This window comes from Solanum stenotomum, chromosome 5, assembly GCF_019186545.1.
Source record: "Solanum stenotomum isolate F172 chromosome 5, ASM1918654v1, whole genome shotgun sequence".
NCBI lineage: Eukaryota > Viridiplantae > Streptophyta > Magnoliopsida > Solanales > Solanaceae > Solanum > Solanum stenotomum.
In genome coordinates, this window is record NC_064286.1 from 54,907,120 (window position 1) to 54,934,994 (window position 27,875).

The 27,875-nt window shown below is 32.6% G+C and overlaps 4 protein-coding genes across 4 annotated transcripts; 2 read left to right on the forward strand and 2 right to left on the reverse strand.

The window, feature by feature from the left end:
* Positions 1 to 1,985: 1,985 nt before the first annotated feature.
* On the forward strand, positions 1,986 to 2,351 carry LOC125864152 (secreted RxLR effector protein 161-like). The gene has a single exon (XM_049544074.1). It carries the CDS (start codon positions 1,986 to 1,988, stop codon positions 2,349 to 2,351), a length of 366 nt encoding a protein of 121 aa, XP_049400031.1.
* Positions 2,352 to 9,799: 7,448 nt separating this feature from the next.
* On the reverse strand, positions 9,800 to 13,651 carry LOC125866330 (probable protein phosphatase 2C 65). Its single transcript, XM_049546680.1, has 5 exons — positions 13,147 to 13,651; positions 11,869 to 12,171; positions 11,645 to 11,762; positions 11,018 to 11,241; positions 9,800 to 10,424 (listed from the first exon to the last, which is right to left on the reverse strand). Exons 1-5 carry the CDS (start codon positions 13,429 to 13,431, stop codon positions 10,008 to 10,010), a joined length of 1,347 nt encoding a protein of 448 aa, XP_049402637.1. The 5' UTR covers positions 13,432 to 13,651; the 3' UTR covers positions 9,800 to 10,007.
* A 2,755-nt stretch (positions 13,652 to 16,406) lies between these two features.
* Positions 16,407 to 18,173, forward strand: LOC125866267 (CASP-like protein 4B1). The gene is made up of 3 exons (XM_049546603.1): positions 16,407 to 16,820; positions 17,047 to 17,182; positions 17,800 to 18,173. Exons 1-3 carry the CDS (start codon positions 16,555 to 16,557, stop codon positions 17,989 to 17,991), a joined length of 594 nt encoding a protein of 197 aa, XP_049402560.1. The 5' UTR covers positions 16,407 to 16,554; the 3' UTR covers positions 17,992 to 18,173.
* A 460-nt stretch (positions 18,174 to 18,633) lies between these two features.
* Positions 18,634 to 24,637, reverse strand: LOC125865133 (F-box/LRR-repeat protein 3). The gene is made up of 8 exons (XM_049545311.1): positions 23,750 to 24,637; positions 21,743 to 21,868; positions 20,788 to 20,892; positions 20,314 to 20,707; positions 20,098 to 20,227; positions 19,638 to 19,932; positions 19,303 to 19,554; positions 18,634 to 19,011 (listed from the first exon to the last, which is right to left on the reverse strand). Exons 1-8 carry the CDS (start codon positions 24,422 to 24,424, stop codon positions 18,961 to 18,963), a joined length of 2,028 nt encoding a protein of 675 aa, XP_049401268.1. The 5' UTR covers positions 24,425 to 24,637; the 3' UTR covers positions 18,634 to 18,960.
* Positions 24,638 to 27,875: the final 3,238 nt, after the last annotated feature.

A 27,875-nucleotide genomic window follows, 5' to 3' on the forward strand; every position in this document is an offset into this window, starting at 1 on the left:
AGGACAAAAATCTGGACGCACGATAGCTCGTGTGCCTATGACTCAAAACAAAATGTTTCCTCTTGATATTTACAATGTTGGTAATGTTGCCTTAGTTGTTAAAGGAAAAAATGAGACTAATTTGTGGAACTTACGTTATGGACATTTGAATGTTAATGGGTTGAAGCTTTTGGTTCAAAAAGACACGGTTATTGGCTTGCCAAAAACCAATGAACTTGACTTGTGTGAAGGATGTGTCTATGGGAAGCAAACTAGGAAATCGTTCCAAGTGGAAAAATCATGGAGGACTACAACTTGTCTTGAACTTGTGCATGCGGATTTGTGAGGGCCAATGAAAATGGAATCCCTTGGTGGAAGTCGATATTTTTTTATGTTTACTGATGATTACAGCTTCTTTAGTTGGGTTTATTTCTTGAAATTCAAATCTGAAACCTTTGAGAATTTCAAGAAATTAAAGGCATTGTAGAGAATCAAAGTGGCAACAAGATAAAATCACGTGTACCGATAGAGGTGGTGAATTCTTGTCTAATAATTTTAATTTGTTCTGTGATGAGAATGGAATTTGCAGGGAACTTATAGCGCCATATACACCAGAACAAAATGGTGTGGCCGAGCGGAAGAATAGGACGGTGGTGGAAATGGCTCGAAGTTCACTGAAAGCAAAGGGTCTGCCAGATTATTTTTGGGGAGAAGCTGTTGCAACTGCAGTATATCTTTTGATTATCTTGCCAACAAAGGCCGCTTGGGACACAACACCTCTTGAAGCTTGGAATGGTAAGAAGCCCCGGGTAAGCCACTTAAGAATCTTTGGTTGTATAGCATATGCTTTGGTTAATTTTCACTCTAAGCTTGATGAAAAATCTACAAAATGCATTTTTGTTGTCTATAGTCTTCAATCCAAAGCATATCGTTTATATAATCCGATAAGTGGCAAAGTGATCATAAGTAGAAATGCTGTGTTTAATGAGGATGTAAGTTGGAACTTTAATTCTAGGAACATGATATCCAATTGCTATCTACTGATGAAGAACCTGCAGTAGATTCTGGAAATTCACCCAAATTCTTCTCCTGTAAGTTCATATGTTAGCTCATCAATTGCAGAATCAACAACTGTTGCACCTTATGAGTCTTCAGTTGAGCCGATCCCATTAAGAAGATCAACAACGGAAAGAAACTGAATCCTAAGTACCCTAACACTAGAAATACTTCTTGTCCATTTGCTTTGCTTGTTTCAGATCCTGTTTGTTATGAAGAAGCAGTAGATCAATCTGAACGGAAGAATGCTATGATTGAAGAGATGCAAGCAATTGAAAGAAACTCTACATGGGAGTTAGTTGATGCACCTGAAGGAAAGAATGTAATAGGGCTCAAATGGGTGTTTCGAACAAAGTATAATGCTGATGGGAGCATTCAAAAGCACAAAGCTCGACCGTGGTGAAAGGATATTCACAACAACAAGGTGTAGATTTTGACGAAAAATTTTCTCCTGTTGCTCGATTTGAAACAATGAGAGTTGTTTTGGCTTTGGCTGCACAATTGCACTTGCCAATGTATCAGTTTGATGTGAAGTCTGCTTTCTTGAATGGTGATTTAGAAGAGGAGGTTTATGTTTCACAACCTCAAGGCTTTATGATTACTGGCAACGAGAATAAAGTCTACAACTTAAGAAAAGCTCTTTACGGGCTAAAGCAAGCTCCATGTGCATGGTATAGCAAAATTGACTCATTCTTTCAAGGTAGTGGATTCAGAAGAAGTGACAACGAGCCCACTTTGTACTTGAAGAAACAAGGCACTGATGAATTTTTGTTGGTCTGTCTCTACATTGATGATATGATTTATATTGGTTCCTCAAAGTCTTTAGTTAATGATTTCAAGTCCGGTATGATAAGAAACTTTGAGATGTGTGAGTTGGGCTTACTGAAATATTTCTTGGGGCTTGAGGTGATCCAAGATAAATGATGAACTGCGAAGTAGCAACTACACCGATGAATATCAATGAAAAGTTGCACCCTTCAGATGGAGCTGAGAAAGCAAGTCCTAAATTATTTAGAAGTTTAGTTGGTGGCTTGAATTATCTAACACACGTTAGATCTGACATTGCCATTTTTGTTAGTGTTGTGTCCAGATTTTTGCAAAGTCCCACAGAGCAACATTTTGGTGCTGCGAAGCGAGTTCTTCGTTATGTTGCTGGAACAACAAACTTTGGTATCTGGTATTCTAAAGCACCAAATTTCAGATTGGTTGGATTTACTGACAGTGATTATGCAGGCTGCTTGGATGACCGGAAAAGCACTTCCGGAAGTTGTTTCAGCTTTGATTCTGGAGTTGTGACATGGAGTTCAAAGAAGTAGGAGATAGTAGCTTTGTCGACATCTGAGGCAGAGTATACAGCAGCAAGTTTAGCAGCACGACAAGCTTTATGGCTCCGGAAACTACTTGAAGATTTTTGTTACGAGCAAAAGGAGTATCAGCAATTGCTATGGCTAAGAATCTCTCTTTTCATGGGAGAACTAAGCACATTGATGTGCAATATCACTTTATTCGGACATTGGTAGCGGATGGAATAATAGTGCTGAAATTCTGCGGCACAAACGAGCAAGCAGCGGATATATTTACGAAGCATGAATATTTCCAGTTGCAGTTGGGCGTGTGTGAGTTTGAATCAAGGGGAAGTGTTAGTGGCAGTACTTTTAGGAGTCTTTTATGTTTCCAGTTAACTAGCTCTAGGAGTCCTAATAAGTTGATGTTAATCAGTTAGCAGGTCATGGGTTAGTGCTAAACTAGTTCCCTATTTTTTCTCTAGGTTTGTTTCTTTCCAAGTTCTATTTGAAGACTTGTAGTGTTGTCTTCTGAAGTAATAGAATAAGATCAAGTTTTTCTCTGTTAACATCTTATTCGAGTAGTTGTTCATATCTTTTGCCAACACGGCGTGCATCAACATAAGCAGATAAAGCCAAAAAGAAAACAATGATATGAAACCTGTGCAGGAAATCGTGTTCTTTCATCACCATCTTTTTTCCAAGCATATGGATTGATTAGCATTTGACCAGAGCTTGCAGCCTCAAAGATTCCATGGAGCTTCTTATCGTCGTAGTTGAACAAGAACACTGGCAAACCAGGATTTACATTTTTCACATATATAAAGTGTGCTCTAGGCAAACCTGTCAAAGATTTTAAAATGTTTATAATTGAGTAACAACAACCCATTGTCCTAATTTTTTTTAATCAAAGGACAATATATTAGGGCCAAATAACTGACCAACTAGTTGATTTTCGAGACACTCTCTTATCGTATCATTGGTGCAGCCAAATATAACACCGCCTAGTTGATCTCTTGGCAGATTTCTAAATGTTTTTTTCTTTTCCCACATCCTGAAAAATTCATATGGACAGAACTGTAAATGAAAAATAGAGCTACTACTATAATCAACCTAGACAAAGCACAAGAATTAAACAGTCAAAATAATAAGTACGAACGAGACCTCAAATATAAATCCAACAAAGCATGTCCAAATTCACATCAACAACTAAATTCATATGATACAGCTAGAAATGAATCAAAATCCGAAGACTTAAACATCAAAATCAAACAAGGAAAACTTTCACATAGACTAAAATCGCTTAGTAAAAAGTACAGAGGAATCACATCAAATGCTTAATCAACTACAAGCCCATAAATACAAGGATATATAACATAGCGAGACAATCACAGTAGCAAAAATCGATGAAATGTATAATTTCCTTGCTCAACAAGAGAGTATTGTAGCTATCACATCGATGATCAGACGGTTATCTGAACCAAATATATACCTATAAAACCGAAGTTCAATTGTATCGAAATCGAATTTACAATGAGAACTGGAGAAGAAAAGGGAAAATTACCTGAGAGAATTGAGAGAATTTTCACTTTTAAATGGAAGAAGAAAACTGTTATAACTAAAAGAGGCGCGAAATTGCACTCCCAAGTACTTGATGAAACAAACTAACACACCCAACTGACCAACTGTACTTTTTTTTTTTTCTTTTTACTTTCTTATGTTATATTTTATTTATTTCTAAAATATTCTACGATTTATATTACACATTTTGATATTATATGGAATTTACTTTAACAATTCAAATTTATTTGATTATTTTAAATTTTAAAATTTAAATGATTTTTCTTTTTATTTAATTGAGAATACTTTTCCGTACCGAACGTACCCTGAAAATAAATAAATAGTCGAAGTTTCAAACTTGAGTTCTTGGTGAATTCAGTTATATCAATTAGCTTTGATATGCTTAGTGAATACAACACATGGAAAGTAAACATATGATATGACAATTGTTACCACATACAAAAAGCAGACACGGGATCTTTAGGGTGGACATTCGATATTCGATTTGGTATTTTAAAATTTTAATTTTGATAACTAAAACTAAATATCAAATACCTGTCTTTCAAAGCTCGATTCGGCATAACAATTAGGTAATTCGATTTTAGGTAGGAGTGGGAGTTGGGTGTTTGTGCCATTCAAATTGGAATGGAAAATTTCAGTTTAGATATATCATTTTTTTTATTGAAGAAATTACAATACAAATAAGCTCTGATTGAATTAGATTTTTTAAGTTAGATTTTGGATTAGTCGACTTGAACATTTTATATTTTATATTTTTACTTTTGAGCCTTTAAGGCAAGCCATAACAATTAACAACTTCAATTCATCTAATATTTTACTCCCTAGAATATACAATTTCTACCGTTAACAAGGACTGAGAACATTGTATTGCCCATCGTATAATTTCATATTGGACTTAATACTATAATAGTAGGGCCTTAGAGTATTGATCTATTAGATCTTTTGAAATTGAACTTATTAATATTGAACCCATATGATATGGATATGACTTAATGTAATACTAATCTGATATCCAATCCAAAATTCGTAAATTTTAAAAGCAAAATTTCAAGTTCAATCCATAATCCAAAAATTCAGATCAAATAACTAAAAAGTTTGGATTTCAAGTTGACTAAAACCATATCCACCTCTAATTTTAGGTGATTTAGTCACCCTTGGTCATGGATGGGTCGAGTCTATGCTGGACGAGTCTATGCAACCAACAAATAAAGGTCATATATAAAATTAAAATTAAATTCAATGTCATATAAATGTATCGTTAATAGATGAACAATTTTAAGCATAAAAAAATGTTAAAGGTAAATTTGATCCAATAGATAAAAGAAAGGACAAATTCTGTCTCATAGACAGAAGATATATTAAGGACCATTTTGACCTTTTTCGATTATTTAGTCATTTATGAAATTAGGAAAATTATCCGCGCTTCGCACGGTTACAAAAAATATTTATCGGAAAATAATATATAATATTTATATTCATGTTAGTATCAGATATATAAACAATATTGATATTCTCTTCATATGCGATATGATACATTTTTTCAATATGTATATAGTAAAATAAATTATTTATCATGGTGAAATAAATGAAATAGAGATCATATTTTGAAATAACAATATATTGTATACATATTTTTACGATCCTCTCTACAAATTATGATTTCGTAAAAAAAACTTTTGAAGTTCTTCATTATGTATTTATTATTAATTTTTTTATTTTTTAAACATTAATTAAAATATTAATAAAAAATATGAAAAAGAAACATGAAAAAGTTATAACAATATTTAAGAGTAGAAGTTACAAGTAAAATGAAGAGACATGAGTTATGAATTTTATTAGATATCAATTGCATTAATAATCATGTATTAATTTTATTTGTTAAAATAAATAAATAAATAATAAATGTCAAAATAAGTGATAGAAATACAAAAATGAACAAAAAAATAAAATTATTGGTGACTCAATAAAAAATATGAATACATTTCAAACAAAAAAGAATAGTGACGAAAACAAATTGTTAAATACCAAAAAAAGACATTATAGAATTTTAATTATTTTCTTGCAAGCATAATAAAAATGAAGCTCATTATCATCATAATTTATTTATTTTTTAAATGAGATAGTTATATTAATTGTGCTTAATAACAAAAAAACAATAATAGTAAAGAACCAAATGAGTAGCTTGCCAATACATGTAGTTAATTTACTTGTACAAACTAAAGTTTAAAAAATCTAGCAAAAGTAGCTACCTTACCAATACAAGTCAAAATAGCAAAACAAATTCTAGCAAAAACTAATCCCTAATTATGCTTCAAAAATTGCTTTTCTTCTACTATCTTTCTTTGTAAGTAGATCAGTCATCATATTATGTACTCCATATGTCAACCTCTTCATTGTATGCTACCAATTGAATAAAAAAAACATAATTATGAATAAATAAAATATCATACCAATTGAAAGTAATTATACCAAAAGAAAGAAAGAAAGCTAAACTATATGTAAATGATTTTTTTGAATATATTGTATTAACAATAAATAATAATCATCTCTTGAAATCTCACACATATTGTAATCAAACTATATTATATTTAGCAAATTGACTATTAAAGAGAACAATTACACTATTAAAGAGAACAATAACATACTAACAACACATTGTTCATTATTACAAAGTTTTTTTTTAATCATACTTGCTTGGAGAATAATAATGCATACATAAATAAAATATTAAGAAAGCATATACAAATACATAAAAATAAAAAGAGACTTGAGAATGAAATATTTCTTACCTTTCATGTACTTTTTTTTCGTTACATTAATTTACAAACTAATATGATGAAGAAGAAAAATATATTCCTAAATGTGAATTTTCATGAAATTAAATATGAATTTAGATAGGCAAATTGTAGAAAATGAAGAGAAAGACTTGGGAATGAAATATTTCTCACCTTCATGTACTTCTTTTTTGTTACATGTTAGTTAATTCACAAACCAATAAGATAAAGAAGGGAAAGGATAATCTTGAATGTGAATCTCTATTAAACTAAATATGAGTTTATATAGGCAAAATATAGGAATACCATAAGACATCATAAACTTACAAATTAATTTTCGGAGGTTATGGACATGAAAATTATGAGTTTTGAATATTATTAAAAATAAAAACTAAAGAGTAGTAGGTCATGGGTAATTAGTCCTTGTAAATAAATTAAATAATAAAGAGAAAACACTCAAAATATTAAAATATATTATCATTTTATGATTTATGATTAGAAGTGAGGCTAACAAAGAAAAAAAGAAGGGAAAATGCATCAGTACCCCCCCCCCCCCAAGCCTATGCCCAAAATCCCTGAGACACACCTAACCTTTACTAAGGTCCTATTACCCCCCGAACTTATTTTATATATAATTTTCTACCCCTTTTTGGCCTATGTGGCACTATTCTTGAAAAAATTAACAAGATAGTGCCATGTAGGCCAGAAAGGGGTAGAAAATTATATATAAAATAAGTTCGGGGGTAATATATAGGACCTTAGTAAATGTTAGGTGTGTCTCAAGGATTTTGAGCATAGGCTGGGAGGGTACTTATGCATTTTCCCAAAAAAGAATGTGAAGAGTCTTTGGTATAAATATTACTCCATTAATAAAATATTTATTTGTAATATATTAAGTAATTTGATTTTATAATACAATAATTAATTTAAATTTAAATAAGAAAAAAATGCCAAAAAATTGAAAAAAAAAAAAAGACAAATTGGTGAAGATACAATTTCTATATTCATAAATTTTTAAAGACTCATTTTATCAATTTTTATTTGTTCTTAACCACTAGTTTTACAAATGATAATCTTCATACCCTAAATCTATGAGGTGTAAGTTTATTAACTATGAGCACTACCATAAATTGACAATCTAACAAAACTACATTTACATTTTGTGTCTACATTTGGAACAATTTACTTAGATTTAATCATGATAAATTGATATAAGTTGATGTAATTTTCTATAAAAGTAAGTAATAATCTAACCTTAATGGATTTTTCCGAGGATCCTTTGATCTATTCATGGAAAGGTGTTGGCGATTGACGGAGGATTTTTCAGCAGAATACTCTTGACGAAAGTCTCAAGATTTCTAACCTAATTCATTTATTGATAAAATTCGGCTGACGGCCCAGGACAGAATGTAGATAAATATTTTTCTTTTAAATTAACCATCCAAACCTACCTAATGTGAGAGGATTATAATACTTTTGATCCCAAAGTAATTGGTAAAGTCTCCTTTTGGTCCTAATTGTGATATATGACCCAAAATATTTATTCTTCAATTAATTTAAATGTGTGTTATTGCCTATTGGTTCCTTTATTTATGTAGAGAACATGGTATATTTAACTATTCTAGTTTTGACGCACGTGCGTTGCACGTGAATATCATGTACTACCCTATTTTCAAAAATATTGCGAATATTATTAAATGAGAAAATTAAGTAAGAAATTATAAAATGAACGATTAAGTATAAGTTCCTATGAATATTGGATGTAATCTAAATGTGACTATATATATACACTATATTGTCCTATGAATAGTGAATATAATAGTGACTATATATATACACTATATTGTCGTTAAATATGGTGTAACCATGTAAACTTGATATAATGCATGAGAAATTAAGAAGTGCAACAATTAATAATTATAGTATATTTGTGAATGTTAACAAATAAAGGGACTGAAAGTGCACAATTCAATATACAAAATGAAGGTTAAAATGTGGTTAGTGAATGCTATAGGGACTAAAAATCAAAATTTAATAATAACTAAGGGATCAAAAATACTATTAATCCTAATGTGAGAGGTAAGAATTGTATTTTATGTGAAATATATCTTATTTTTTCATGTGTAAAATGGAAAACTATTTGACCATATGATAAAACGTTACAATATACCATAACAAAATTACTTTTGAATATTCAAGTACCCACCATAAGTTAGCTAACTAATTGTCTAGCTAGTGAAAAGTGCAATGTCTTAACAATGATAATTAGGATATTCTTTTATCTTTTTTACCTTTTTGGTGTCTCTATTTAATTTTATAATTTGCCTCTAGCTTTAGTTGTCTTTGGCAACTACAAAAATAATCTCAAAAACCAAAAAACAAAAGAGAAAAAAATATGTAAATTTTTGCTATATTGTTGTAAAATATAGGGGAGATCAGAGAACGCAGATAGCATGAAAAACGTTCTTACAAGTGTACAATTTTGATTAATTGATTTGGAGCTCACAAGGATGGTGAGGGGAATGCATACATCACCATGGAATATTTCTAGCTAAGATCGCGCTTTTTTAATTTCTAGCTCTTGACACTCTTCCTGAAAGATGGTTATAATTGTCGATGCATTAATTTTATTTTATTGGTATAGTAATATTTCACAGTTATTATAAGAAAAGGGTTCGATTTACATTTCAATTATAGGTGCAATCAATTTGTTATTAAGATATGACATAAAGAAATAATAGAACAATATGGATCAGTCAATCTGTTAGCCATTGAAGAAAATATAATGTAACACTTTTTTTTCGTTCAAAATGGGGGTGGGGGAGGGAGAATTAGTGTACGAAACGAACATTTAGTCTGATGGAAACTACTTCACTAGTTATTTTAATATTAGTCGCCTATCTGAACATGATAGAATAAACGAACACCAAGCACTAGCCTTACAAGGTCGGATTTGTGGGGATAAGTTTGGGAAGAAGCAAAAAACTTATCCCCACCCTGACCAGAAGCGGCTAGGTTTCCTCATCTTTTAAACTTCCCCCGATCTTCAACCCGAGCTGTATCATGATTCATCACAATGCCATGTTCCTTTCTAGTTAATTAGCTAGGTTATATAGCAAGTAGCAACAACATTTTTCAACTCTCCAAGGTGTCAATCCTGATTTTGTCATCATTTTTTTTGCCAAACACACCATCATTCATCTTTTGCCTTGGGCAATTTGACTAGTACTACTATACAAATCAAAATACATACAAGTATTTCATTTAAATTTGTAGCTTACATTTTTTTTTTCTTCTTTTCAATTTCACACATTACTGCTTCATTACAATGGACTCAAAAATTCACTGCAGATTTTCTTCTGCTAAGGTAACGAGCGTGTCTCGAAGAACTCTTTTTATGATCATCATTAAGTCCAGTAGCAACATTTGGATCTTTTTCTTCCTTGACTTGATAATTTAGCAGTGTATCAAGACCATCATCTATCTTGGAGTTTGGTGAGTAGTTTTTGCTGGTTGCTATCTCTGAATAATTTAAGCTCAGCTCGGTTACTTCTGACAACGATTTCGTTAGCAGAGGCTTCTGGCGTTTCAAGAACAAGCATACAACAGCACAATCATCTACCTTGGCACACGGGTACTTGTATTTCCAGGCTCGAACTGCATGATGCACCACGAGTCTTGCTGCAATAGATCGCTTCCTTGCTGAAGCTACTATCCGGATCACTTCATCGTTGCTTAACACATCCCACAACTATACACCAAAAACAAGACAATGTGCATTAGCTGTCTTATTAAATCTCTTTTACTCGAATTATATATGTAAAAAAAAAAAGTTATGTTTTAAATATTAGACTGCGACTACTCTGAACTCATTGACTCTAAATTATGAATCTACCTCTAGTCCTCTAGTGTTGGCAAAATGTGTAATCCGGAGCTTCCTCGTGAGACGTTGATGTCAATTCCATTTTTGGCATATGATGGAGCAATTTAGTGATACTACTATAACTACAACCTCACACAATATGGGGTCGGCTATATGAATCATCACTGACCATTTTGCTCCATTTAAGCTCATCTTAGACGAACAATGTAGTAATACTACTATAACTACAATCTTAAGCAAGTTGGAATCGGCTATATGAATTATCACTAACCATGCCTCTCCATTTAAACTCATCTTAGACGTAGTAACGATCTAATGAACTAAGCTACACAAAGACATGTTGCCCTCACAAATTTATAAATGTAACATAGCAAGATTGCGTTGTCTTTTCTGCAAGTTCTAGCCAAAAGTACTAGGATTCGGGGGAATATGCAAGAAGTTTGAATTCTGATATAGCTTACCCCGTCTGATGCCAAGACAATGAATTCATCCTTTTCAGTGAGCTTTCTATAATATACTTCAGGTACCGAGATGAGACCGAAGTCTTTCAAACAAAAATCTCCGAAAGCTCTTGCCATGGCAAGGCCAGGGCAATCTTGATCAGGCATCCATACTCTGTATATATTTGGTTCTTCCTCCATCGCCATTACTCTTCCTTCACAACTTTTGATTCTTTCATATTCAGCTGATGAGATGATTGCACAAATAGATTAACAAAACGAAGCCAATCTTATTAACACAACTTTTGTAAACAGTTTCACAACGTAAAAATATATTACACCATCAGGTCAAGGATGACTAGTAACAACAGCTAACCAGGGGCAAATCTAGGCTTATACAATACAGGTTCGACAGAACTCAGTGGCTTTGGTCCGAATCCTATATATGTAATAAGATATTTACTAATATGTACAAAAATTATATTGAGAACCGAGTTACTGACACTTAGGTTGTTGTCCTAGAATACAGAACCCATAAAGTCCGAATCATAGATCCCCTCTCCAACTAACTATCTATAGCAATTAAAATTTGGTAAAGAACCTGCTATAACCGATTACAATACACTGATAATGTAAAAAAGCACCTACCTGGGAGGTTAGGCTTCAAGTCTACAGTGAGTTGCTTAGCAACAAGCTCATTTTTGTCATCCCTGGTGCAAATAATAGCTCGAGAATCTCCTAAATTTCCAACTATCAAATGTTCTCCCTGAAAATTCCGCAAATCTAGCCACCTTAGATTATAAACAAGAAGATCAAAGAAACCATCGTTTCATTTAACATATTTAGGTTCTTTTAAGTATGTTTTCTTTTACCTGTTTAACTAAAGTCACTGCAGTTGTACCACTGCAATAGCTTTCGATAGAACCATCACCTTCAAGTTCTTCATCCATTTCTTTAAAAGACTTGATAAATTTATCTTTCCATGCATCGAAGATTGGGTTGTTAGATTCATCATCCTTTTCGGCATCCCATCTAATAACATTGGTACTGATCACATTGGATGATGAAAGTTTAGAAGGTAACGAGTCTCTAACGTAACGTGCCACCTTGTGGCCGGATGGTCCATGTCCATCAAAAACACCACAGAAAAACATGCCTTTCTGTCCACCAAAGTTCTGTACAATAATATATAAGTGTGTTATTATAGTATCAATCCCCTGCCTCCATTTTTACACAATAAATCATAATTTATGCTCTACGTAGCGAATTTTCAGTGTCCAATGAGGCAATGAGTGACCATCTAGAACAGAAAACATAAAACTACTACCTCTATGCAAGTTGAATGTCATGAGTATTTTCAAGGTGAATGCGACCAGGGGAGGAGTCAAGGGGATTCAATAACTACTAAAACGTCAGAGTTCAGAGTCCAGCCCATGACCTTAAGTACTTTTCGAACCCCCTTTGCCCAGTGGCGGAGCCACCATATCTTTAGGGGTTTCATCCGAACCCTTTCGGCAGAAAATTATATTATTTTTACATGGTTAAAATAATTTTTTAAGTATATATAGTAGAGGTCAAACCCCTTAGGCTACTTCGTGTGTCTATTTCTTCAGATTTTGAACCCCCTAATTAAAAATTCTGGCTCCGTCACTGCCTTTGCCACTACCATAAAAACTTGCCTAGTATCAACTTTATTCAACTATCAATGTAAAATATAATTTCATGACATATGCATAGTTAATTTTTTTTTGATAGAAGATTCAATCGACCACCCTTAGGCCAATGTATCTCCGCCACTGAATGAAGAACAACCAAGGAGACTTTAGTACAAAAGAAATGACTTTCTATATGAATGAATTTAGGGATCATTCATCTAGCTACCCTAAAGATAAATTGATCAGTACATAATTACAATAACAATATGCATCATACTATACTACTTTTTATCATAAAAATGATTTAATTTGCATCTATTAGGGTTACATTGTTGAATGGAATATAGAATGATGGAGAAAGGGGGTCTAAGCGATCTTAACCCTTTAGGGTGCGGTACTTTCCCAAACCCTCTATGAACACAAGATGCTTCGTGCACCAGGTTGGCTTAAGGGCATCTTAATAATTTAATGTAAAGTAATGGGAAAGAAGATTACCTCCCAAACAGTCATGGCATCTTGATTGATCCCCTTTTTACCTTGTTGACTATACATTGATACAAATTTAGAAAATCCACATAACCTTACATTAGCACCCAAATCTCCTCTTCCTACTATGCTTTGATAATCATCTTCACCTTCTTTATGCTCCCCATTATTATTATTATTAGTATTCTCCTCAAAATAACTATGATGGTGATTATGATTATGACTATGATTATGATGATGACGATTCTTGCCTTCTAATTTTTGTCCCCTTTGACATGTACAACATGCACCCATCTCTTGTCTTTAATTATATAACCTTGCAATTAGATCTTGTACTCTTGAGATTGGGAGATCAAATCCATAATTACATGCAATTAATTCTCCAAAAAAAAAAAAACTAATTTAGTAACTTAATTATGTTCCTCTTCTTAATTATAATGTGAGAGAATTTAGATATGGAGTATGTCTGATTCCTTATAGGGAAATCAGAAAAAAAAAAAAAGAAGAGGAAGACGGTGATGAGCAAATCATGAATGTTGTCTCATGAGATAACATTCATGATTTGTGGGGAAAAAAAACATGTACTAGTAATTAGTATTAGAGAGAATATAATAAATTAATTAGGTTTAAAAATAGACCTCATCTAATTAACCCATGCTAAGGCCATAACTCTTTTTTTTTTTGTTACTCCATGTTATTTCAGCCCTTGATTTTCTTTTGTTTTTTCTTTTATATAATTAATAAATAACTATAGAGTAAGAAAGATTCAATCAGGTGATAAACTACTACCTAATTCTAGCTTTTTTACTCTATAGTAGTTTACTCGGATGCATACTTTTAAGGTTAGTAGCTTTCGGAGATAAAATAAGAATAGTATTATACACTGATTTTGTAAAATGATAAATATTAAAAATATTTATTTTTAATAAGGACAACAAGTAAATAGGACGGGATAGTATGTAGAAATTCATAGAAAATTCAGCATTTACTTTGTTATTCTTTCCTTATTATAACCCAACGTATTGTACATATATGTGTACCTTTTCAATTTAAATATGAGTCATTTGTGTAATAATAGAGATATATGAACCATTTTAATAATTATGGTATATCAAGTTTAAATAACAAAGTTGAAGGGTATATAAAACCCTTTTTCCATCTTGGAATTATACACGGGGAGCATTCCTCCATTTTCCGGTTCGTTTACATAGTTGTGGGATCTTTTTCATAGAAGATCGGTAAATAAAACATAATTTTTTTTTGTAGAATCATTGTTTAAATTATATTTTCTTCGTTTTAATTTATTTTTTAGCCTTTTTTAAAAAAAAATAACAATTCTTTAGTTTCAATCTTTCCACATGATAATTTAAGATAACAAAATTAAAGAACATTTATCTTTAATTTAAGACCAAGATCAAGATTTAAAAATCTTTTTTAAACTTTATGTCAAGTACTTGATTTCAAGATCACCATTTAAGTCATACTCGTAGACTTTTAGCGTGTAGAAATTTGCAACTCCATCACTTCAAAATAACTATAAATATATGTTTAAAGTTTCATATGACTGAAGTTCAGCGACAATATGAAATTCGATCATATATAACTAAATTTCAATATATTTTGCAATTTCAGGCGCACATGATTTTCTTTTACTTAATGATTGAAATTCAACCAATTTTTCCTAAACTACATCATGTATAGTTGACAATCATTTTTACCTGAATCTTGGCTATTTTTGCTAAAGCACATATGGCTAAAATCCAATTATTTCTTCCTAAATTTCAGCCAAAGTAAACCTAACGTTAGACAGTACTAGGGGTGGCCATCATATGGTATATATCAAAATATCATATTATATCAAAAAATTTAATATTGTGACTTTGATATTATGATATTTAGTGTGGTATATGATATATATGTTTTTTTTTGTATTCGATACGGTATTTGGTACTTAGATATAACATACCGTAATATTGAATATCATACTGAAGTATATAGTTACATAAAAAACATATATATTATTAAAATATGCAAATATGCAACCTAGTATTAGTATAAACAAAATGTTAAAAGTTAAAACTTTGACTACTCTATTTTGATTCAAATGTATTTGAATTGTAATTGATTAATAAAATGAGTTGTTTGTACTTTATTTTGGCATATGTATTTCTGCGTGTGTAATGTATTAGCATGATATAATTGAGATTTTTTTTAATTGTCGAAATCATAATATTCTATTATACGAGTATATATTAATCGAAGTTGAACAAATTATGATTACAAATTTACCATATTGTAAAATACCAAAATCGAATTTCAATATACCAAATCATACCGAATTAAATCGGTATGATACTAATATAATGTTATAAAAATCGAATACCAAAATTACGATATCAAAACTTTCAAATACCATATCGTACCATACCATGCACACCCCTATTAGAAACCACATATTTGAAATTGTTCAGAAACAATCGCACATAAAAAAAAAAGATTTAAAAATTTGAATAACAAGTTATGAAAAGCGAAAATAATGTCGAATGAGCAATGGACGTGTATCGATTAAAATCATTGTCATAAAGAAAAAAAATTACAACCAATATTATCCTTCAATTAGATGACTTGGAATATCAGTAAACTCAGCAGGACCCACTCGAATTATCTAGAAACACCCACATTTAAGCTTTTAACAACTCCTTTTGGACCCTTATCAATTAATTTGTTGCCAATAAAAATCATCCTATTTAATTTGAATTGAAAAATTATTCAAATTAAAATTGAAATATCACAACTACTCTCTCTGTCTCAATTTATGTGGTACTTTTTGAATTTTAAAATTCAAACAAGTCTATCTTTGACTTTAAATTTTTCATAAATCTTTTAAATATTTTGAATTGTCAATTATTGTGACTTATAGTACTTTTTACATAGATTATAAATATATAAATTTTATTTTTAAAAAAATTGAAAATGCGTAAATTATCGATCAAACTTAAATTGTTTGACTCTCAAAAAATAAAAAATATCACATAAATTGAAACGAAAGAAATAATACTAGATGAGGATAGTAACATTTTGGTGTAAAAAGAGCATCACATAACATTACACTCCTTATAATTATAATTAGGAACTAAATAATTTTTTTTTTCTTAATTAGAGATCTCGATTTAAGCTTTGATACGAATAAATCTTGCGTAGGAATCGCTTTCTCATTTGGAGCTAACTTTAAGACGGCGACAAAATTAAGCTGTCAAATACAGCAAAGAAAACAGATAATTCTAGTTGTTTGTTGTCTCTGTAAGAGTTCTCTTTTTTTTTTTCTTCTTCTTCCACTTCCCAATTCCCAAAATCTATCGATAATTCTTGATTTGGTTTATCAGTTCAATAATTAAAGGCCTTAATTTTGAGAAGAAAATGACTGATGCAAATGCCCATAAGGTGACTGATGTTTTGCCTGAACCAACTCCACCTCCGGCAGCCGGAAATGGAGAGAGACAGGTACCGGAAATCAGCACCGGTGTCTCCGAAATCGTGAGGAGATGGAAGAGAGAAGATTTAGTGAAAAGGGGTTGTTTAATTTTGCATGGACTTGCTTTGGTTTTCTCATTGATTGCTTTCATTGTTATGGCTAGCAATACTCATGGTGATTGGAAAGATTTTGATAAATATGAAGAATACAGGTATACACTCATATACCAATTTCAGTCTATGCTTTGTTTTGGTATAATAATACTTTTTCAGTTGGAGTGTTCAACTGACACGGACGAGACGAGTTGAGTGAGGTGTATTATGTATAGTCTATAGATGTGCATACTCAAAGTTCGAGTGTTCGTTGTTATTGTTTTTGTTGGAGATGTTGTTCTAGTCTTGAAAATTGAATGGAATTTTGGTATGTGATCATAACAGGTATGTGTTGGCTATTGCAATTCTGTCTACAATATATACAGGATTTCAAGTTCTGAGGCAAATTCAAGAACTTTCAACTGGCAAGGAATCTTTTTCACGGCAGAGATTAGCTTTAATTGGCTTCGTTGGTGATCAGGTTGGTCATTTTCCATTGATATGAACAATTGAATTCAATAGATATGGTGAGTAGTAGTCAACAAGATTTGTGAAAAAGGGAAGAGCTTGATTAAAATTGCTTATAACCAAGAAATGTCAGCTGAGCTTAGGGTCTATTAGAGACAGTCACTTTACCTTTACAAGGTAGGGGAAGGCAGCGTATGCACCACCCTTCCTAAACCCTACTTGTGCGATTACACGGGATATGTTTTTGTTGTTGTAAATGTCAGCTGATCTCGGTAGGTAATGTGTATGTCCCTTTATTTTCTCAACTTAAATACTAGGTTTTTGTCCGTGATAAGATTCTAACTAGTGATATGTGCTTAACTCACACATTCACGGCCATCTTGCTTCTTTTCTTTGGATCCGCTTATGTCTCTACTTCGCTTGATTCTCATGCCAGTGGACTCCATTCTCTGATTTTGTTCTTAATACTAGCTTGATTTCATTAGTGAGCATGAAGTTTGGATTGAATAAACAGTAAGAAAAGTGCCTTTCGTGATTGACTCTTTATCTCTGAAACCAAGCTAGTCTTTGATTAAATCGGTCATGAGACATGAAATTGATTGAATTCTTACTTTTTTTGTGGAATTGCAGGTAGTAGCATACTTCTTATTATCAGCTGCATCATCTGCTGTGCCACTGACAAATAGGATGAGAGAAAACAATGACAACATATTCACAGATTCTTCAGTAGCAGCAATTAGCATGGAGTTCTTGGCATTCTTTGCTCTGGCAGTCTCAGCTCTCATTTCTGGACATAAGCTTTCAAATAAATCCGACATTTGATCACATCTTTAAGATATTCCAAGTCTGATAATTCTTTGATCAACTTCATTCTGCCAATGTACATTTGTTACTAATTCTTTGTGTCTGTTTTGATCATGTACATATGTATCAAAAACTACAGAAACATTCATATACCTGTGTGTTGAAATTCAGAGTGCAAATTTTATCTGTTTGTAAAGAAAATTGTCATCAAATTAATGGAGTACTCTTTTAGTTTGAAGTCTCTACATGTCGAAGAACTTCTTGACAACATTATATCTGATGTAGAGTTAATTGATTGAACTAGAATAGCTGTCCATATCCAGAGAAGTCGAATTGATTCTTTCGTATCATGTTGTGACATTAAACATTAGAGATTAATGGCATAACTCACACAGTCAAACCTCTTTATAACAAAGTTGTTTGTTCAGACTGTATAATTATCTTATTTCCACCCCTACTTTAAGAATCACATCAAGTGATTGATCAAAAGCATATAAGAAATCTATGATGCTTCATCTTCTTAATGGTATCGACATGCTCAAGACTGGAAAGCTCAAAGAGGTGAGGGGGCGAAAAGTTCTCAAGGTACAAGCACAGCTACTTCCGTCAAATAACTGTTTAATTGAGAGTAAATTTGAAGTAACTTCATGCGAAATCACATTAGTCAAGAGGAATAAACATTCACAAACCCAGATATTGATTGCTAAACAATAAACATGATTTGGATCTGTTTAATCCATCTCATAACATTTTTGACAAAATTGATTTGATGCCGGGGCAATGCTGAATGGACATTGAGTTTCCCTGTTTGTATTTAGAGGATACAAACGAACAAGTTGCAGACACTTAACAGGCAAAACAGTTGCCATAAACAATGCACCTTGCCTGATGAAGTGCTAACAGATGAAGTAAGGACTCCGGAGGTTCTGGGGCGACTATCCATCTTAGGACACTCGCATAAATGGCTCAAACTGAGGGCTCAAATCTTCAGTCTAAATTGTCCAGCTGAATTTTCCAGTATATTGGATCTACTTCAGCCTGTGTTTAACCAATAAAAGAAAGATAATTAATGACTAGATCAAGCAAAAAGGATATTTTCATTATTACAACAAAGATAATCAAAACTGTAATTTTATTGTCTCAATTAAATGCCAAACAAGAAAGCCTCTGAAACTGCATTGACCCTCAAGATCAAGTAATAACTATGTCATGTTTAGCTAAAATATGTAATTCTAATTGATTCATACGACGGTATATTTCGACAACCATAGAAGTACCTCACATATTTTCAGAGAAAAAGTAGGTAATGATAAATAATGAGAAAGATACCTGAAATGGTTTCACTCTCCACTGAAAAACACAACCCCGGGATTCTAGATGTTGAAGGAGAGCTTGTGGTAGCAATGATTTAAATGATGTCTGCAGCTTAACTTTAGTAAGTCCGCCACAAGCCAACAGTGCAGCTCCTAGCCCACCAGGAGATAAACCCTTGAGGTGCAGGATTGTCATGTTCTGTAGACCGCTGATGCTGGCAAGAGACAACAGCCCCACGTCCGTCACTGAAGTGTAGGATAAATTTATCTGTGTAATTGACAGATGGCAAGCTCATATTAGATGTCAATGCTCCAGTTCGTCTATGTCGACGAAAGAGAAACTGTGGTTACCTGTTTGAGGTTTGTCGAGAAGTGAGCAAGTGGAATCATTCCGGCATCATCAATGTTGTGGCAATTTTTGATGTCTAGTGTTGTAAGCTGCTTACATCCCACAGCAACAGCTGCAAGACCTAAAGATGTGACAAGAGGACAACCTCGACTTTCAAGTGTATTCAACTTTGAACACTTTGATATAGATATGAATGAGCCATCAGTAATACGATTGCAATAGGCAATATTGATCATTTCAAGGCCACTACAACCGCGAGAGATTGCTAATATTCCCAAGTCGGAAATTCCAGCAGACCTGTCAAGAAGAATAACCCAGTAATCAGCACACTCAATCTCTTGTACTCCATGGTTAAAAAGTGAGTTTAGCCAATCCATCACAAAAAGAAAAGAATATAAAAAAAAAACTGCACAAGATATATAGTTACACTATCTCAATTAATATGAACTATGAAATACATACCTATATAAGTCAAGCTCCTTAAGATTTGAGCAGCACATGCCAATGTGGATAAGACCCTGATCGGTTATGTTCAGACAGATCCCTAGCTTTAAGCTGGAAAGGCTGGCACACTTGGAAATGGTCTGCAAGCCTGCATATGTAGGACACCGTCAGATATAAAGGTGGAACTTTCAAAATTACAACAGAAGCCTGAGACCTTTAAGGTAAAGGGGTGACCTTCATCATCAATTTCGTTGTCTGTAAGGTCAAGCTCTTCAAGGTACTGGCAACGCTGTCCAATTAGAACAAAAGCTTCTCTTGTGACTAGAGTACAAGACTCCATCCTAAGAGAAGTAAGGGAGGCACAAGAATTCGTTATATGGGAAATTGATACGTAAGTAATCTTGCGGCAACAAGTAATGTCAAGCTTCCCCAAGTCTTTGTGCTTTGTTACGAGGGAGCAGAGACCTTCATCTGTCACTCCCACACATTTACTTAAGCTCAGTTCTTTAAGTGAGACACACCAATTTCCAATAGCCTTCAGTCCAGAACATGTAACTTGGCAACCATCTAGTTTGACGCACTGCAACCTGGAAAGCTTCTGCAAGCTATCTGCGACAGCAGGTGTAACCTGAAATACCAGTAATTTGAAATCAACAATCAAATTAAAACTCAAACTACTGAAAGATGCTCAAGTTTGTTAAGCCTTACGGGAGAACCATACGACAATACAAGTTGCCGCAGACATCCAGCACAGCTGGTAAGAGATGACAAACCCACATGACTAACATTCTGACAGCTCGACATATCAAGTTTCTGAAAAGAGCCAACATACATACACTGACATTAGTCAATAGTACCTTGTAAAGAAAAAAGTTATTTAAGAGGAAAAAAAGGACCAAAAGGCATGATACATGCAAAGGCAACACTTGACTTGCACAATAGTCCACTTCTTTGGGACATCTGACAATTAGGTAGAATTCTGGGTGCATAAAATCCGAGTTACCTTGCCCCCAAGGCCTAGCTCAAGTGGCAAAAGGTGGAGGATTTGTGGCTTAAGTCCCAGGTTCAAGCCCCACACCATGCAAAGCGAAGCCCGGTATTTAAGTGGAGAAGGGTAGAGGGGCGGGCCCATTATCCACCGAGTTTAGAAGGCTGTGATTGGTCCAAAGGGCGGGTCACAGACGAATTTCTTGGTTATCAAAAAAAAAAAATCTGAGTTACCTTGTTCTTTAACTATTTCAGAGTACTTATAGTGGCATTCACACAGTAGGTCTCCAATTATTGACTAGGCAATTAGGGAAAAAAAGTCATATATATGTACATCTAAAAGTAGTGCTTGAAGCTAGGACAATTTGACAAAGTTTTGGGCAATCCATTAGGAGCCAACCCTTAGGACCAACTGCAGCCTTCGAAACTCGGGGATGATGGGCTCACTTCTCCCTTCGCCACTTAAATATCAGATTCGCTTGACATGGGGATCGAACTAATGACCTAGGTCACAAGTTTATCAACCTTCGCCAATTGAGCTACGTCCTGGGAGCTTTTGGCAATTTCATACATCAATACTAGCTTCATTTTTTATTGTTCATTTTATCTCAAGGAGAGGCAATCAGGCAAATATGAGAATCAAAGTCTGTTAAACAGAGTCCTCCAAAGTACATACCTCCAGTGACTTGCAGCCTTGCTCAAGGGATGCAAGGCTGTCATCATCAATTCCATAACAGCCTTCTAGAACCAAATCTTCAAGATATTGCAGTTTCGAGATCGATGATAAGCATTCATTAGTGATCTGTTTAATAAGAAGATCAACACATTATTGTATGATCGATAAAGAAACTCTAGACAAAACAAAACAAAAACGGAGAAAGAAAAAGAGATGGAATGTAATAACAGAACACAGAAACAGATTACATGTAACAACTTCATAAATACAGTCAGTCACTGGAAACTTGGTACGTCTGGAATTTAAGTTCTGTACCAAAGCAGTGGGAAACTACAGCACCAACAACTACTACCACACCTTAATCTCAAGCAAGTTGGGGCCAGCTATATGAATTTTCATTGTCTATGTCCCTCTATTTAAGCTCATATCCAAGTCGTGGTAACTTCATAAGTCAAGAAAGGACTTCGAATCACATGAACAAGAACTTTCCCATATTATACGATGAAAAAAGGAGCATGTTGTGATGGTCATGAAATGTAATTGAGACCTGGACATCAGACAAAGCACCAAGGTGCTTAAAAACACAATTTTTTTGGTCATGCTATCCTTGAGTGGTGCACAGATATCGAGAGAATATGGATAGATGTTCTATAGCATAAAACCTCCATTAACTTAGAGTATTCCAGCATGAGTATGATAAGAGAACATTCAATTATTCATCTGAAGATGCATCGGAATGTCAAGCAGAGGTGTTCATTAGGATTCAAAAGCTGGACTCTGCAATATCTTTTCTTTTCAACAAACTCAAGGTCAGAAGCATGCCAAGTGCAAGAGATGTGCAAAGTGCATAAGCAGACTCATTTTTCAGAACTTGTATATCTCCCAAGTAGAGAAAGCACAATACACGGGATAAATTTAACTAAGACAATGTAAGAATCTTAGCAAATGTTTAATAATATTAAATATTTAATGTTCTGTGAAATGTCATTTTCCGTTCAATTTTTAAAAAAATCATCATTGAGTTCGACGACACATCAGCACTAGCTTTTTCCTTTTTATGACGTTGGTGCCTGGGCAAGCTAGTGCATACCCACCAATGACCTGCTCCCTCCCACCAGCACACGTACCAGGTAACTTTGCCTACTAAAGCTTATACAGATGGGAAGAAATCGTCTAGTTTTGAACCTAAGACATGTCAGCACTTGTTGAGCAATGCAAACTCATGAAATTTTCCTCCCTTACGGAGGATAGAGAGTGACAAATAATCTTGTGCAAAATATTCTCATGAAGTTCTTCTTTCCCATTCTGATGTGAATTCCCTTAAGGTGTCATGTGCACCCCTTCTTCGGAAGCTTGCCAAGCTAAAAGCCTGCCATTACTTGTCTTGACCCACCCTTGTTGGTGTGCCCTCCGTCATGGATGTCACAATTCTCATAGACTTCGTTAAGATATCAGTGAGAAATTCCTAAACGGCTTAGCATTTTATTTATAATGATACTTTCTTGGCCAGCTTAATCTGCACATTACCTTCTAAATCATTGGTTAACACATCCAAAGCCGCATAAATTATCATCACCAAGCTACATTTGTTCTATAACATACAGTGCATATTTAGCATTCATGATACATCACAATTCAATAAACCGAGTTCATGACACAAGCAAGGATTCATGAAAGACTATAATCTGATAAGCCATCAATTGGCAAACAAGCTTGGCAGAGTATGACAAAGAGAAATCAAATAGCAGTACTCAAAATGAATCACACAACACATCTAGCGATTATTGATTCACAACATGAATACACACATCATTTGACCCTGAAAATCATAGTAAACGGAACACCAACCAATCGACGAGCATACTGTCTAAACATGTTCAAATGAACTACTTAGACAAACAAACTAACTTACCATGAAAAACAGAAACAGAAACATAACCAACACAAAAGTACAGAGCAAAAACATAATCGAAAACAAAATTTATAAGGGAAGAAAAGCTCCATTACCGGCAAGTAAGAAAGATCCAAACTCCTAATCTCCTTACACTTAACTGCAATCAACCCCACACCAAGATCACCAACACCCAAACACCATCTCAGGCTAAGCAATCTGAGCTTCCTGCAGCCAACAGCAATACACCCAAGTCCAATATCAGTTAAAGACTTACACCTCACCAACCACAACTTCTCCAAGTTCTTTGCCTCAGCTAATGCAGCAGCACCCACATCCTTCAACTCAGTTGCATTTGACAAATCAATCTCAACCAAATTCCCACAATTCATCACCAAATTCGACAACCCCACATAAGTAAAAAACTTAGACCTAGAAAGATTGATTGACCTCAACATTTCCTTACAGAAATTAGCTATAACTGTTAGTGAACCGTCTGTAATTCTAGGACAAAGGGAAAGATCCAGATGGGTAGCTTGTGGGTATCTGCTAAGAACCTTTGTCAAGTGTTCTGGCCTAAAGGGTTTCAAGATTTTCCTATGATGAGACTCAATAGCATAAAAAGATTTGCAAACAAGAGAAAATGATTTCTTGTCCAATGGGTTGTCATTAAGACAATCAAGAACTGAAAAGACGATTTCTTCAGAAAGTAGATCAAAGGGGTTGAAATGGGTTCCTGAAATTGGCTTTTGCTTCTTCATTGTTCCCAAGATTGAACTTTTAGGGATCATTTTGGACAAAGATTGTAGCTTTATGGTTAAATTGCAGCTTAGATTTGGTTATTCTTGGCAATGGTGGGATTTTTTAGGGGAAAATTTGCAGGTGGAGAAGTAATATGTAGTCCATTTGTGAATTTGATCACATATGGAAGATGGAAATTTGAGAAGGAACCGTTTAACAGAAAAACACTGGCCTAGTTGAGAATAAACCAAGTGAGGAGGAAGAAGAAGGAAGAAGAAAATGTTTCAATTACCTTATTGTCCTGTTGGTTTTTTCCATTTTCTAGAAAGACCATAGGCACCCAAAAAAGTTTTGCTTCAAAGACCAAAATACCCTCTTAGTTTGGAGAATGGAGACTTTCATGGATAATAACACTTACCCTAGATAATTAATCCAAACATGGTGATAATATCTTATTTCTCACTTGCATTGTCTTGTTGTTTGTTTATATTAATAGTCGTAGTATTATTCTTATTATTTCTAAGCTTTCAATTTCTTTTACTATATTTTTTTTTGTATCGTGATTGCAGGGGCGTATACAGAAGGGGGTCATTGGGTTCACGTGAGCCCATGGTCCCCTCCCGAAATCATATATAGTAGTGTTATATTTTTAAAAAATATTTAAATATAGATGCTTGAACCTAGACTAGAAGTATCATATAATGTAGTACGATGATGATTGGGTGCACCTCTCTAGGTGAGGTTAGAAATTTGAATCTTTTATCTATCTTGTTTTAGTTTTCTTTCTAAGATTTTGTAACTGGTTTGGATAAATAAAAGTTAATTTTGGACCTATGATTTTAAAATTTTAATGGTTTTCAGTAAAAAGAATCTAACCGATCAAATTTATGTCTTAGATCCACCTTTTTGTAATAGTGCACCAATTATCTATAAATCCTGAATACGCCTCTGCGTGATTGTCGTATCGTTTTGTTAGAGTTTTTGTTCTATTGTTATCGGTTGTTTTTATTATTATATGTTGTTTTTTGTATTTTTCTTGCTCCCTGTTGGGATTGCTTTGGACTATTTTTTTCTTAAATTTAAAACAACCTCGTTATCTCTGAGATAGGGGTATACACTCTACCTTTCTCAGAATCCATTTTTTTGTGGAAATACACTAGGTATGTTATTGTTATTGTTTTTGTAAATTAGAAGGAAAAAATCAAATTAAAAGAAAGGAAAAAAAAATTAGATATGTATATTATAACAAGGATAAAATATAGTTTGTTAACAATTAAAATGTGGTAAACCAAAAAAGAAAAGAAAAAAAAATGGAAAATATATTAAATAAATAAATATAAAGGGTATAAAGGTCAATTGCGCTAGTAGTGAATGTCGTACGGGAAAGGACATAAAAAAGGATGGGAGCATTGACGAAGGCATTTTAGGTAGAGTCATATTATTGGGTCCCATAGATACACATAATAATATTTCATTCGGTGGAGAAAATATGTGAGGAAGGACATATTCAAGTGCAAACGGACGGTACGATCCTTTTACAAATTCTTTTTCATTTTTCTATCTGTCCCCACAAAAAAAAAAAAACCTTTCATCCTCACCTAGAGCTTATCACTATTTTTCTATCCGATGTTCGAACTCCGCATTAAAATTTCGATGCAACACTCAATGGTATATTTCATTTTCAAAAAGATAGGTATTTTTTATTTAAGTACCGAAATAGATAAAGATTCAAGATTTATCCCTCACTATAATTTATTTATTTATTTTCTAAAATACTTGATATATGAAAAAAAAAATTGAACTCGCATATAAAAATATTTTTTCCAATAGCTTTATTTTTTTAAGATGTCATAGTACCACACTTTCATCTCCCATCAACAAAGTAACTATTTTCTTTTCAAATAAAAGTTGTAGTCAAAGAGAGAATATATGCGACTCTTATCATTTTATTCCCATTTGGTTGATTCATACTCTCTCAAGTTTTAAATTATCTGTAGTCTTTTTCAAAAAATTATTATCTTAAATATTTAAAATAAAACTAATTAATCTCTTTTTTATTTTGTTCTTGATGTAAATTTTATTGACATTATTTTTTGAAGTTGTTAATTTAATTTATTTCTAGATGTCTATTTGAACTTTCTACTCATTTTTGCTGATATGTTGGCATGATAATACAATGGCAACATGACTTTGACAATTGCATACTCTTAATGAAGATAATACATACCTCAAGTAAATATTTAATTAAGAAAGATTATAGCTTAAATATAAACAAGATTAAAATATTTTTAAAAAATCTAAATTAATATTTCTTAAAATAGTTTGTTCTTAAAAAAATATATTTCTTAAAAAGTCAGTAAAACCAAAAAAATAATAAATAATTTGAGACAAAAAGATTAATAAAATAATTCTAGTGCTTTGCATATATTTTAATTTATTTATGGATCACAATATTATTTACTTTTAAAATTTATCATATTAAGAGTCTGTTTGGACATGATCCCAAATCATGATTGAAAATCAATTTGATTTGAAGTTGAATTTTGTTTGTATATAATTTCCTAAATTTGTACTCTTTTCTTAAAATTCTTCTAGTCTATATTAAGTGAATTGTTGGGGTATAATACATTCCTTAAGAAAAATATTTAAGGACATAATTCACATGTTATTTTTCACTATTATCCTTTTGATTATTCTTAAATTATTCTCCCAAAAAATATAAAGTAGTTAAAAACTTTATAAATGAAGGATAACTTTAAAAAAATTCCACAATTCTTTGGAATTTTAAATAGTTCACTTATTTTGAACTTTTAATTATTGTTTTCAACAATTCACTTAACATGGACTAAAGAGGGTAAACATGAAAAAATCCATAATTTGCAAAAAAAATAAAAAAAATTCAACTCATATACAATCTTACCTAATGAACAATTCATAGTTCATAAATAAGGTATTCAAATATCACAAGACACCGAATGAATATATCACATATTTCGATGTTCATTTTATAAATAATTTTTGAATTAGCGACTGATAAAACAACGAAATTCATCACTATTCTATTTAGCGACGAATTATGTTAACTACGAGCGAAATAATGACAGATTACAAAGTTCATATACATAATTATACAAATTATTGATCCAATAAATCAACAATAATAGTAATCAACTATTCTTTAGTAAAATCATTCCTCATGATAACGATATTTTCTTCACGTGAAGTATGAATTACTTTACAAATTTTAAAATTTCGAGTCTCTTTTTTCTTTTGTAAAAGATAAACTTATTGATCATATTTTATATTTAAAAAAATAAAATCACATTTTAAAAATCCAAATCTTATATTTTAAAATATTTAGTATTTGAAATCACGATTTAAAATAAAATTTGAAGTTTAATTCTTGAAATCAGACCTTCAAATTGCATGACCAAACCTCTACTAAGTATTTAAATATAATAATATTTTCTTAAAAGTGGGGCAATAAAAAATATACTTAGC